General features: G+C 46.0%; 1 protein-coding gene across 5 annotated transcripts in view; it reads right to left on the minus strand.

The window, feature by feature from the left end:
• LOC117962657 (zinc finger protein 385A-like) overlaps positions 1-13503 on the minus strand; it is a 51656-nt gene that overhangs the window by 12324 nt on the left and 25829 nt on the right. For 3 of the 5 annotated variants that reach the window (XM_059013115.1, XM_059013113.1, XM_059013114.1), the window contains exons 3-4: positions 2840-2950; positions 645-819 (exon numbers count right to left, since the gene is read on the minus strand). In XM_059013115.1, coding sequence (XP_058869098.1) covers positions 645-819; positions 2840-2950 — 286 coding nt within the window. Of the gene's footprint in view, positions 1-644; positions 820-2839; positions 2951-6623; positions 6762-7725; positions 9537-13503 lie in introns of those variants that run through there. The other 2 variants (XM_059013116.1, XM_059013117.1) reach the window with 2 other exon arrangements.

Below are 13503 nucleotides of genomic sequence, written 5' to 3' on the forward strand. Positions count from 1 at the left end.
AGCACAGAGAGGTCTGGTAAAGCATATTAATGTCCTGAGCTGTCAAGATGGAGCTGAAAAGGTAAGTGTGTCTGACCGTATACAGAGTGTCTGAGATGGTGATAGAGGTAAGTGTGTCTGACCGTATACAGAGTGTCTGAGATGGTGATAAAGAGGTAAGCAGTGTTTAGAATGCTTTCCAAGATCTGGCCAAAAAGGTGAGTGTGGTTCAGAGTGCCGAGGGGCTCCTGAGGTCCTGATCGAGGTAAGTGATGTTTAGGGCAGAGCTGCTCTCGAGATGGAGCTGAAAAGGTAAGTGTGAGTGACGGCGTACAGAGTGGTTCCTGACGCGGTGATCAAGGTAGGGTTTGTTCAGTATGCCGAGGGGCTCCTGAGAGGCAGCTAAAAAGGTCAGTGATGTTTAGAGTGATGAGAGGCTCCCTAAATACAGCTAAAAAAGGTAAGTGTGACCAACAGTGGAGTGCGCGGCTCCGAGTGGACTGGCTGAATAGGTAAGTGACTCACTGAGGACACTGAGGAGCTCTCAAGATAGAGCCAACAAGGTAAGAGTGACTGGGTGCAGCAGCAGGGCTAGTGTGAGTTTGTAACTCCTGATGATCTCGATATCCACAGACTTGGCTGAAGTAGTTTTGAGTGGCACTCACCTGCTCTGCTGGCTTCACTCTCGTCCAGGTTGCTGGTGGGGGAGGGGGTGGAGGGAGGGGCGGGGGCAGGCAGGAGAAGGGGCTTGTCGTTCTCCCTGGGTCGGCTCTTGGAGGTCTCGATCCCTCTGACTCTGCGGGCGTGCCGGTTCCCTTTGTAATGAGCCTCTGCTTGGTTCTGCGAGAGAGAGAGAGGGAGGCACATACATAACCTGGATCATTGCAGCATTTGGCTTACTGTTTTTATGCAAGTTTTCATTTCTCACTTTTTCCAATCATGTTTAATGTAATAGCAAAGCAAACAGTAACTAAACACAAATACATTTCCAGGAAAGAGAACATAAATCCATATGAAATATGGAAGTCCTCGTGGTGAATGCTTGAATTTTTCCTTGTAGAAAAGTTCCCTGTTCCAGCAGAGGCTGGATAAAGTTTCCTTGAGGTTTTTACCCTTTCTCTGTTTAGTTTTTCAGGCTTTAGGTCTTTTATTTTAATAAAAAAAATGTAAATCAAACAGTAACTCTATACAAACCGGCACTCGTGGCATTAGAACTTGAGAGAATGTTTTTATAGGAAAGGGGGTAAAATAAACCGTGAAATGGATTCCCTGGTAAATCCCAGCTGGACTTCATAAAGTCCGGCAGCGAGATGGAGGCTGAAGTCCAAGCCTTGACAGGTCATGCTTTTAATGGATGAAGAGGAATGTGTCTAATCAGGGCTTTTTATTTTATTTTTTAAAAGATAGATGGAAACGCACAGGAGTGTAGTCGAGGGTAAACAGAGTTGACCGGCTTCTCATTTTGGGGAACAAAGCGTTCCCTCGCTTCTACTCTGCTGTGATCAGCAAACCCTGGCTCTGAAGAGAGTTAAAAGCAGAGGTGCAGTGAGCAACCCATTCAGGGATGGAGAGAAGACTCCCACTGCACAGCAGCGTGATCCGCTCCTGGGTTTGCTAGTATCAAAAAGGAGCAAGCAAAGCCCTTCAAAATGCAACCGGCCTGTGCTTGTGATGTAATAAAGGTGTGCGGCTGCAGATGCGAGATCTTGATTTGATTTTAAATGGGTGTTTTTAATTGAGGCTGGCGCAATGCAATCGTTGCATCTTGAGCAGACTTCAACCTCGTCTGGGGAAAGAGCTGAGGTGAGCAGTGCAGAGTCTCGCTCTCGCTCTCGCTCTCTCAAGCTGTTGACAGAACTCATTGAGTTCATACTCCAAGGTGGCAGTTCTTTGGCTTCTGAGAAATCTCCTGGGCAGCTCTGTAATTAAATGGTGTTGAAAGACGTGGTACGCTTGTGACCCCACGTCCTCGGAGGAGGCACGCAGCTCTGACAGCCTGCTGCGCCCCCCCCATTTGAGATCAGGTGGACAATGGCATTTCTCTCTGCTCCAGCACAGCCTGCTGTATTTTTAATAAGCTGCAGGGGTAATGTTTCCTGAGCCCCAGCTTAGTCGGGCTGGTCCAGTAAGGAGAGGAGGCTTCTGAACTGGCAGGTGCCAGGCGGACTTAACCCTTGAGAGGCTGTGTGGTTGTGTGCGTGTATCATTGTAGGTGTTCAATAACAGCAAGCTATTCGGGTTACGCTTCTGAATGCGTACACCGATGTTAATTTTTTTTTTTTTTTTAAGTTCAGTCTTGATTTTATCGTACTAAAAACATATCAATTTTTGTATTAATCTTATTCTCGTTGACCGTTTCTGGCACATTAGGCTAGGAGGGGTTTGACTACATTTTAAAGGCGTGTTTTAAAAACTGAACTGCTTAGTGAAGATTTGCTACAGACAGAGGAACTCCTTTTTTATATTTCAAAATCCTAACCGGCAGGAATTCCTTTTGCTTCTCTCAGTAATATTGAAATATCGTGTGTTCGTTCATTTCGTGCTCCGCTCACCTCCCGAGTTGAATCGTATCGGATTCGACAGGTTTTACTGTATCGCGGTGTCTAGGGCAATATTTTCAAAGCGTTTCAACTCCAGTCTTTTTAACTCGATTTCTATTTATTTATTTTTCAAAAGTGGTAAAACCCCTGTTTTTAATATGTTTGCAAAACTGTTACTGTATCTATTTCATGCAAGTTCTCTTAATTAACCGGGCTGGGGACGGAAAGGAGGAGGAGGAGATGAAGAAGTGAACACTGTGCAGTAATAACTTCCTTCTCGTGATAATATTCAAATGGTCTGATTTTGCCGCCCTGCTCACCTCTGAGTTGAATCGGATCTGACACACGTTGCAGGAGATCACTGCTCGCTTGGTTCTGATCAGCGGGGCTCCGAATGTGTGGTTCATGACGGCCTTCTGCACTGGGTCCATCTGGATGAGAGAGACAGGGAGGAGGGGAGGGGAGGAGGGAGACAACGGTCAGGAGAGGAGCCGGACTGGCAAGGTACCTCAAAGTGTGTCTGATCCACACTCGCTTGGGACCGGAGGGTAGTGTGCTGGATTGCACAGCTCTGGCCAAAAGCTGTTTTTTGCATCACTTCTATATAATGAACTAATTTTGCCTCAAGTCGAATGAAACCTGCTGAATAATGTTACGTTAACACATTGAATTCCATTGAGCTTTCCCATATACTTAACTAATAAATGTGACATTTCAAAATCTAACATGACATACTGTACTACTGTTATGGTAGACTTTTTACGATCTCATTTTTGTAGTTTTCTTTGATTACATGATCAATAAAATAACTACATTTTATGTTGAATTTAATTTTTTTATAGAATTGTCTTTTAATCATAAAATTCTAGGTATTTGCAAACTGTCTGGCCATAGTTGTACAGGCACTGTAATCTAATACTGCACCCCAAATAAAATGATATTTGAACATGAATAAAAAAAATTCCCATTTCTATAGCGCCTTTCATCACAAAGATCCCAAAATGCTTCACACACAAAACAATTGAAGTCCAATACAGAATTTGATCAAACACACACATGATACAGGTTTGTTATAATTGTAAAATTTAGAACCACTAAGATAAAAAGCTAGTTTTGTGGAAATAGAACAAAAGTCTAAAACAAGCTGATTAGAATAGAGAGACTGATTTGTGTTCAGCTGAGCCCTGCAGCATGTTTTAAAATTGCACCGCCTCCAATGTGGAAATCAGGATTTTACAACACCGCAGGGGAACGGGCAAATGACGCGATGTGGATTTTCAGTTTTATTGAAAAAATGTTTTGTAGTTGATGTATGCACGGGTAACCAAGGGATTTCAACAATTACTGCGTGCACAGCTGCAAGAGGAGTGTGGGAACTGTACTGACCCTAGCTGGAGCTCTGCCCACACAGAGAAACTAAGCCAGCAGAAACCAGGAATAGCTTCACACACACACGGTTTGAGGTAAGATATATATACAAGACAGGTGTTTTGAGATTCACGCAAGACACACCAGCGCAGCGTCCGATGCCCTCCCAGAGATTAGGCAACTAGTTACTGTTTAATATGTGAATAACTAGCAGCCTCGTTGGATCTAATCATGACCAAGCTGTAAAAGCGTGACTCTTTGATTACTGGAACCCATAAATGAAACTTGCTCAATTCTGCAACAAGACTTTCAAATCCTGCCGGATTCTAGAACAGACAGGCGGGTTCCGGATTGCTGAGGGGAACACCCCATTCATTTCAGTAGGGATTTGGGCGGAACCCCAAAAAATGATACAGAATATCAGTTTTTATAACGGGGTAGGATTAGACTGGTTTTACTGTATCACAGGGTCTAGGGCAAAGTTTTTACTGCAGTCTTTTAAGAGGCAAAACCTCCTGTTTTTTATTTTTACAACACCACTGGGACCAAACCACTGCATTACTGGTAGAATATTTCATTCAGATGTTCGGTGGCCGCTTCTAATCAAATAGAGAGCGAGTTTCGTTCTCCTGCTCTCTGCTGCGTCGGACACCTGCCATGCAAAGAACTGAAGAGAATGAAACCCTCTCAACTTGATTACAGGCAGCCTCTGAACACAAACACATTATAAGTCAATAAATCTAAAGGGGGGGGGGGACAAAGATGACAAGCTGATCTCCACACATTTGAATCTGTTAACGTAGAACCTCTTGTGGTTTTTAAACGTTGTAGTCTTTGTCATTTTACATTGCGAGTGTGAGATCTACTCTCTCAGCGACGTTACAAGTGTAGCTGCTGCTTTATACAAATCGCAGATAGAGAAAAATCACCACGTGATTTCTATCCTTTCCAATTATTCTATTGATGTAAATTAGATTCAGCTTTTATAATAAATTCCATATCATGCATACAATGAAATAATGCAAAAACGAATTTCATACTTTGACAAAAGTATTTGGGTAATCAACATATTTTGTATGAAACCCATTCGTTGCTAATTAGACAGTTATGATTTGAAAACCATCACCTGAATTCTAGAATGAATAAATACACACATAATCAAGTGCTGAAAAATAGGAAATTTGTGATTCAAAAAAAGCAACACAAACGGTTAAAACTAGAGAGTACAGCACCGATCTCTGAATGGCAGCGACACAACTAAACGAAAAAGGAGAAACTACCAGAAAAATGACAGAGAACAGGAACTACTGCAACTAGCTCCAGGTGTGGAAGACCAAGAGAGATCTGGAAGAATCGTTTGAGCAGCCCGGCAAAATCCTCTGATTACTGCAAAAGATTGGACACAAGAATTGAGAGAAGATGGTCAAGAAATTCATGAGCGAGCGACGATACCTTAAGATGAATGTCCGTGGACGAAAACCAAGATACAAACCTTTAAGACAATACACCAAAGAAAGCGATTTGAAGTTTTCCATTGAATGCTTGAAGATACCTGATTTTCTATGGTCGGACGAATCCAAAATATAATTTTTTCACGAGGAAAGCAACTATGTTTGGAGGAAGAGAGGAGAAAAATTTAAAAGTAGTTCATCACGCCCAATGTTCAACATGGTGGAGGTTGTGAGATGGGATGGGCTTGTTTTTCTTCCTCAAGCACTGGGAACCTTCTGTATTGTAGAAGGATCAATGAATGCTGCAAAATGAGACATTCTGAACTCTCATTTGTTACCCAGTGCTAGAAAGCTTATTGGACGGGGTTTGTATTCCAGCAGGATAATGACCCGAAGCATTCTGCGAAGTCTACAAAGGAATTTCTGAAAAAAAGGGAAAATTAGTTATGGACTGGCCATCTCAGACCCCAGACTTGAATCCCATCGAGATGTTGTGGATTGACTTGAAGGCTGCTGTTGTAAACAGGAAACCAGTGTCAATTTTTGCAGGACTCCAAGCTGTAAAAATATCTCCGGAAAGATGCCAGGAACTGGTTTCAAAATCCCCAAAAAAAGACTGCAAGCTGTAAAGGAAGCAAAGGCTTTGCTCACAAAACACTAATGCAAGGGCGCCCAAAAACGTTTGGCAAAGTATGAAATTTAGTTTTCATGTTTTTAATTTGATGCATGTTATGTAATTGTTTTATTTTATAAAAGCTGAATCTCTCTACTTTTTTTTTCAATATAACATTTAGAAATTATAGAAATCACTTTCTTTTGGTTCCTCCTTTTTTTTTTTTTTTTAAAACTAAATACTTGTCTGTGATTTTGCAGTTTCCAATGTGGATAAGATTTATAAGGTGCACTGGAAAACAATGCAGGCGTAAAACACTTTAGTTCCTGGGGGGAAATCAAATCTGGGCTGTTTTTGCGGTGAATGGATCTGCAGACTGCCTTGGTTCTAGTCATGGAAGTTCAGTGCAGCTGGGCAGGTTATCACCAATCTTAACCCATTAAGTGCCATTGTCCTCATTTTAAAGACTTTTTTTTTTTTTTTTAGCATTTTAACTCCTGCGTCAACCGGTTTTTATTTTCTCTAAGCCTATTATGATAACTTGTTCCAATTTTGTTAAGTGAAGTCTAAATGTAACTGAATTCTGCAAATCTAGCCCCTCCAATGCTTCCATGACGGCTCTTTTATATAAAATAAGAAACTGAAGCCTAAATGCTACTTTTTGTTTCCTACCTGTAGTGATGGTTAAAGTGGCTCCATTTTCTATGTGTTGCGCTTCATCGCTGGCGTGTAATTTCACTGCTCTGATTACAGCAGGACGTCTAACCTGACTGTCCTCAAAATAGGACTCGGCAATTAGGTTGTCTGTCTGTCCTCTGTTTCTCTCTCTCTCTCTCTCTCCTCTCCCCCCCTCTCTCTCTCTCTCTCTCTCTCTCTCTCTCTCTCTCTCTCGCCAGTTTCCCTTGCTAAGCTCATCACGTCACATTCAAAAACATTCCCTGAATTTTTTTTTCCCTGATCTCTTTTCCCCAGAGCTCCCTTTTAGAGCAGAGCCAGTGACTCCATCTGTATGTCGGACAGTGTGGTGGATTGGATTTCTTTATTGTGTTTGACAATTATTTATTTCTTAGCAGTCTGGATGGGGGATGGGGGATGGGGGATGGGGGATGGGGGGGGGGGGGGGGGGGTTAAATCACCATATTCTGCAGCTACATCATCATAATACTCAAACATACCATAAGTGACCTGAAATATGTTAGTGGTTCAGTTCTAGTTTTGTAAAATTGAACAGATGTTTTGTCTTAAAGTAGAAGTTCTTTGAAGACTGGAGTTAGGCTTTGTTTGTGTGTGTCAATAAGAAATGCATTGTTTGACATGATTTGTTTACTCAATGTATCTTTTTTTTTCATAAGCCATTATTAATGCAAACACTAAACACCTGCAAAAATAAATTTTCCTGCAGATTTGGACTGACTAATGCCTGCCGTCAGCTTTTATTGGAGTAAATTTGTACACTAATGCTCATCACACTTTATATCTCATTGCACTGCAATGTTTGAGACTCTTCTGCTATGCTTTGACTGCTTACTCTAAAATAGTTCTGTATCTTTTAAGAGCTGCGTTTTGAACACTTAATTCCTCACTGCTTTCCAATCCTTTAGCATTTAACAATACTGCCTTACTGCACTCTGCTTGTCTGCGGTTCCCTGTTAAGTATTGTACTGCCCAATGCTTCAACATGCTTTTACAATGCTTACTAATGATTTACCATGCTTCCATGTATTTGGGAAAAAAACACTACAAGCAACACGTTCCATTTAGACAGACACTGTACCTTGTCCAATCAGTCCTGACCCTTTCTCCCTGCCTGCAGTGTCGCTGGTTCAGATCCGCTGTGCAGTCCTGACCCTCTCTCCCTGCCTGCAGTGTCGCTGGTTCAGATCCGCTGTGCAGTCCTGACCCTCTCTCCCTGCCTGCAGTGTCGCTGGTTCAGATCCGCTGTGCAGTCCTGACCCTCTCTCCCTGCCTGCAGTGTCGCTGGTTCAGATCCGCTGTGCAGTCCTGACCCTCTCTCCCTGCCTGCAGTGTCGCTGGTTCAGATCCGCTGTGCAGTCCTGACCCTCTCTCCCTGCCTGCAGTGTCGCTGGTTCAGCAGGGTTTTCAAAGCCCTGCACTCAGCCTTTTGCCTCTCGGGTGTGGGGTGTCACTGCCAGGGTGTCCCACAATCCAAACCCACAAAACACACCAGTCCCATTCGCTGTACCTCCCTGGAGCACAGACTGACGGAGCCCTGGCGGGGGGGGTGCAGCGGTGCCAGTCCCAAACAGGAATGAGGAGCAAGTGCAGGACAGTGTACAAGGCTGTAGGATAGCTCCCCTTCGATCTCCCTCCTCCTCTTCCTCTCTTTTACGCCCCTTCTCGCCTACACACCATTTCTTGCCTGCATGTCGTTCTCCAAAAATAAATTAACGTTTTCTTTCTCTTCTCTCTCCTGCTTCCTTTCTTGTCTTCAGTCCATTTCTTGTGCTCGCTCTCTCTCTGTAACTGTGCACTCTCTGTCGTTGACGTCTCCCCCGCCCCTCTCTTTGCAGTTAGCTGTGAGCTAAGACTGAACAATTTTCAAATTCCCCCAGTCCGTGCTGTGAACAATCTTCAAATTCTCTCTCCCTCTCTCCTGTCTAAACATGCCTTATCTGTCCCCTCCTCTGTCTCGCAGTGAATGATATCTGTTTTTGCTTGACCCACGCAGGAACTAACAGTGAGAACGTGCCAGATTCACACAATACTTTTATTTAAGAATGTTTTTAGGTTTTGGTTCTTGTGCATTTTTATTAAAACTCGAGTTGGGACCAGCGTCTACATACATGATTTTTTTGCCTACAAGAAATATTTGCTCTGGGAGTTACACCCCCAGTGGCAGTTTCATTAAAAAGGTGAATTTGCAGAAAAGAACGTGTCTATTGCCACTGTCTCAATTTAACCACGTGCCTCGAATCATCTTGAGCAAATGACCCTAATATTAGCAGAACAACTGGCCCTGCAACCCCTATGCGAGTTCCATTTAAAAGTGAAACGGATTCCACTGTAAATGATTTCATTTCTGGACGTCCCATCTTTACAGGACCGTGTCCGTTTTTGATCTAATCCTCCACGATATCCTTTAAAATAACTTGCAGGTTCAAGCTTGCTGGAGAAGCTCTAAAATATTTCACACTTGATCTTCATGTTGCTCCCAGGACTTCCTCGGACGCACACATTTTATTTTCATTTCTCTCAGCAGGACGTTGGAATTTTTAAGATTCCATCTCCTGAGGGTTACATTTTGCAGACAAACAATTTCTCCTCGCATCTGACTGGAGACCATTGCAATTTGAACAGTACAACCCCAAACCTCGCCCTCAAACCGCTCTGCTGTAATCCTTGCTTTTCAGACTGGCACTGAAACCTCACGCTCACAAAAACAAGAGAACACAATGATTTATTTGGAGTCCTGTGGTTTTTATTTCACAGCCGCACGCTATCCCAAATGGATCAAATGGTACTGTAGTTTCACAGACCCGGATTAGCGCAAATCTGAGGGGGGGAGTGCGTGTGAAACTGTTTTTGTTTAGTTTCCTCTCTTTCCTTTATCTCCACAGATTCTGGATCCTAAACTCTAACCCAACATGTTGCATACCAACAGCTCCACCTGCTGGTCAGACTGTGGGAACGGCACTCTTCAGACACAATTACAGGGTGAGTTTTTTATACTTTTAAAAATATATTTTACCCCCAAACAGCTCTTTCCTCCTCCCCCCCCGCAACATCAGACTTCAGGGAAGGTGGAAACTAAAATTTATCAGACCTGCTCTGCACTTGGTGAGTATAGCCCCCCCCCTTTTTTTTTTTTTATTTTTTTTTTTAAATTTTTTTTTAGCTAGGGGGAGGGGTTTAGTTAGAATTCTTAGTTAGGGGGAGGAGTTTAGTTAGAATTCTTAGCTAGGGGGAGGGGTTTAGTTAGAATTCTTAGCTAGGGGAGGGGTTTATTTAAAGTAGGAGGGGTTTGGCTAGGAACCAACCAATGGCAGGTTAGGGGGGTGTGGTCCATCTAGAATGTGGGTGGGGTCTGGCTAGGAACCAGCCAATGGCAGGTTAGGGGTGTGTGGTCCATCTAGAATGTGGGTGGGGTCTGGCTAGGAACCAGCCAATGGCAGGTTAGGGGTGTGGTCTGGCTAGAATGGGGGTGGGGTTTGGCTAGGAACCAGCCAATGGCAGGTTAGGGGTGTGGTCTGGCTAGAATTGGGGTGGGGTTTGGCTAGGAACCAGCCAATGGCAGGCTAGGGGTGTGGTCTGGCTAGAATGGGGGTGGGGTTTGGCTAGGAACCAGCCAATGGCAAGGCTAGGGGGTGTGGTCTGGCTAGCATGGGGCGGGGTTTGGCTAGGAACCAGCCAATGGCAGGCTAGGGGTGTGGTCTGGCTAGAATGGGGGTGGGGTTTGGCTAGGAACCAGCCAATGGCAAGGCTAGGGGGTGTGGTCTGGCTAGCATGGGGTGGGGTTTGGCTAGGAACCAGCCAATGGCAGGTTAGGGGTGTGGTCTGGCTAGAATGGGGGTGGGGTTTGGCTAGGAACCAGCCAATGGCAGGCTAGGGGTGTGGTTTGGCTACAATGGGGCGGGGTTTGGCTAGGAACCAACCAATGGCAAGGCTAGGGGGTGTGGTCTGGCTAGCATGGGCGGGGTTTGGCTAGGAACCAGCCAATGGCAGGTTAGGGGTGTGATCTGGCTAGAATGGGGCGGGGTTTGGCTAGAAACCAGCCAATGGCAGGTTAGGAGGTGTGATCTGGCTACAATGGGGGCGGGGTTTGGCTAGGAACCAGCCAATGGCAGGTTAGGAGGTGTGATCTGGCTACAATGGGGGCGGGGTTTGGCTAGGAACCAGCCAATGGCAGGCTAGGGGGTGTGATCTGGCTAGAATGGGGCGGGGTTTGGCTAAAACCAGCCAATGGCAGGTTAGGGGGCATGGCACAGGTAGAATAGGGGTTGGATTTTGTTGAAACCAGCCAATGGCAGGTTAGAAGGGGGTGTGGCATAGCTAGAACTCCATTTGTTGGCTAGAGGTGTGGCTTGCTTAGAATAGGGTGGGGGTTTAGTTTGAACTAGCAAATGACTTGTTAGGGGTGTGGTTTGGCTGGAACAAGCCGTTGGGGGGTGTGGTAAAGCTAGAACTGGTGATTGACAGGGCAGGGGTGTGGCTTATCCAGAAAGAGCGAATGGCAGAGTTAGGGGGCGGGGTTCAGCTCGAATGGAGGTTGGGTTTAATATGAACTAGGCAATGGCTGGTCAGGGGTGTGGTTGTTAGAACTGGTGACTCCCTGGTTGGGGGTGGGATTTAGCTAGAACTAGCGAATGGCTGGTTAGGAGTGGGGTTTGGTTTCGCAGTTCCTGTTTGGTGTAGAAATGGATTGAAGGAATGCTGTGCCACCAATAGCGCTTCATTTATTGTTAAGTTTATTGTTAAGCACTAAGTTGTCAGTGTATTCCTCGCTCTTTTTAGTCTCTGCTTTTTAAAATGCTAATTGGTTTATCACTTTTGTTTTTTCTAATTTATTTACAAGTACTTCTTACAAGTATTCTGTTTTTCATTTTTTAGTAACTAAACATTAACTGTTTGTATTCTATTTAATCTTACTTGATATTTTTTTGACTACGTTTTGGTTTGTCTTTTTATTTAATTCATATTGACCAAGTTAGATTTTAATTATTTTTAAAAATATATTTATATCCTTTTTAAATAAATATACCAGTTTTTTTTGTATTTTTATTTACTTATTTATTTGTATATAATATCGTTCGGTGTGTGTGGAGCTGGCTGGTACAGTAGCAGGGTCGGGGTGTGTGTGTGTGGAGCTGGCTGGTACAGTAGCGGGGTCGGTGTGTGTGTGGAGCTGGCTGGTACAGTAGTGGGGTCGGGGTGTGTGTGTGGAGCTGGCTGGTACAGTAGCAGGTTCGGGGTGTGTGTGTGTGGAGCTGGCTGGTACAGTAGCGGGGTCGGGTGTGTGTGTGGAGCTGGCTGGTACAGTAGCGGGTTCGGTGTGTGTGTGTGTGTGTGGAGTTGGCTGGTACAGTAGCGGGGTCGGGGTGTGTGTGTGGAGCTGGCTGGTACAGTAGCGGGGTCGGGGTGTGTGTGTGGAGCTGGCTGGTACAGTAGCGGGGTCGGGGTGTGTGTGTGGAGCTGGCTGGTACAGTAGCGGGTTCGGGGTGTGTGTGTGTGGAGCTGGCTGGTACAGTAGCGGGGTCGGGGTGTGTGTGTGGAGCTGGCTGGTACAGTAGCGGGTTCGGGGTGTGTGTGTGGAGCTGGCTGGTACAGTAGCGGGGTCGGGGTGTGTGTGTGGAGCTGGCTGGTACAGTAGCAGGTTCGGGGTGTGTGTGTGGAGCTGGCTGGTACAGTAGCGGGTTCGGGGTGTGTGTGTGGAGCTGGCTGGTACAGTAGCGGGGTCGGTGTGTGTGTGGAGCTGGCTGGTACAGTAGCGGGTTCGGTGTGTGTGTGGAGCTGGCTGGTACAGTAGCGGGTTCGGTGTGTGTGTGGAGCTGGCTGGTACAGTAGCAGGTTCGGTGTGTGTGGAGCTGGCTGGTACAGTAGTGGGGTCGGTGTGTGTGGAGCTGGCTGGTACAGTAGCGGGTTCGGTGTGTGTGTGGAGCTGGCTGGTACAGTAGCGGGTTCGGTGTGTGTGTGTGTGTGGAGCTGGCTGGTACAGTAGCAGGTTCGGTGTGTGTGGAGCTGGCTGGTACAGTAGCAGGTTCGGTGTGTGTGGAGCTGGCTGGTACAGTAGCGGGTTCGGTGTGTGTGGAGCTGGCTGGTACAGTAGCGGGTTCGGGGGGTGTGTGGAGCTGGCTGGTACAGTAGCAGGTTCGGTGTGTGTGTGTGGAGCTGGCTGGTACAGTAGTGGGGTCGGTGTGTGTGTGGAGCTGGCTGGTACAGTAGCAGGTTCGGTGTGTGTGGAGCTGGCTGGTACAGTAGTGGGGTCGGTGTGTGTGTGGAGCTGGCTGGTACAGTAGCAGGTTCGGTGTGTGTGGAGCTGGCTGGTACAGTAGTGGGGTCGGTGTGTGTGTGGAGCTGGCTGGTACAGTAATAGGGTGTGTGTGTGTAGAGCTGGTTGGTACAGTAGTAGGGTGTGTGTGTGGAGCTGGTTGGTACAGTAGCAGGGTGGGTGTGGAGCTGGCTGGTACAGTAGCGGGTTCGGTGTGTGTGGAGCTGGCTGGTACAGTAGCGGGTTCGGTGTGTGTGTGTGTGGAGCTGGCTGGTACAGTAATAGGGTGTGTGTGTAGAGCTGGTTGGTACAGTAGCAGGTTCGGTGTGTGTGTGTGGAGCTGGCTGGTACAGTAGTAGGGTGTGTGTGTGGAGCTGGCTGGTACAGTAGCAGGGTGGGTGTGGAGCTGGCTGGTACAGTAGCAGGTTCGGTGTGTGTGTGGAGCTGGCTGGTACAGTAGTGGGGTCGGTGTGTGTGTGTGTGGAGCTGGCTGGTACAGTAATAGGGTGTGTGTGTAGAGCTGGTTGGTACAGTAGCAGGGTGGGTGTGGAGCTGGCTGGTACAGTAGCAGGTTCGGTGTGTGTGTGTGTGTGTGTGTGGAGCTGG

This window comes from Acipenser ruthenus, chromosome 45, assembly GCF_902713425.1.
Source record: "Acipenser ruthenus chromosome 45, fAciRut3.2 maternal haplotype, whole genome shotgun sequence".
Lineage (NCBI taxonomy): Eukaryota > Metazoa > Chordata > Actinopteri > Acipenseriformes > Acipenseridae > Acipenser > Acipenser ruthenus.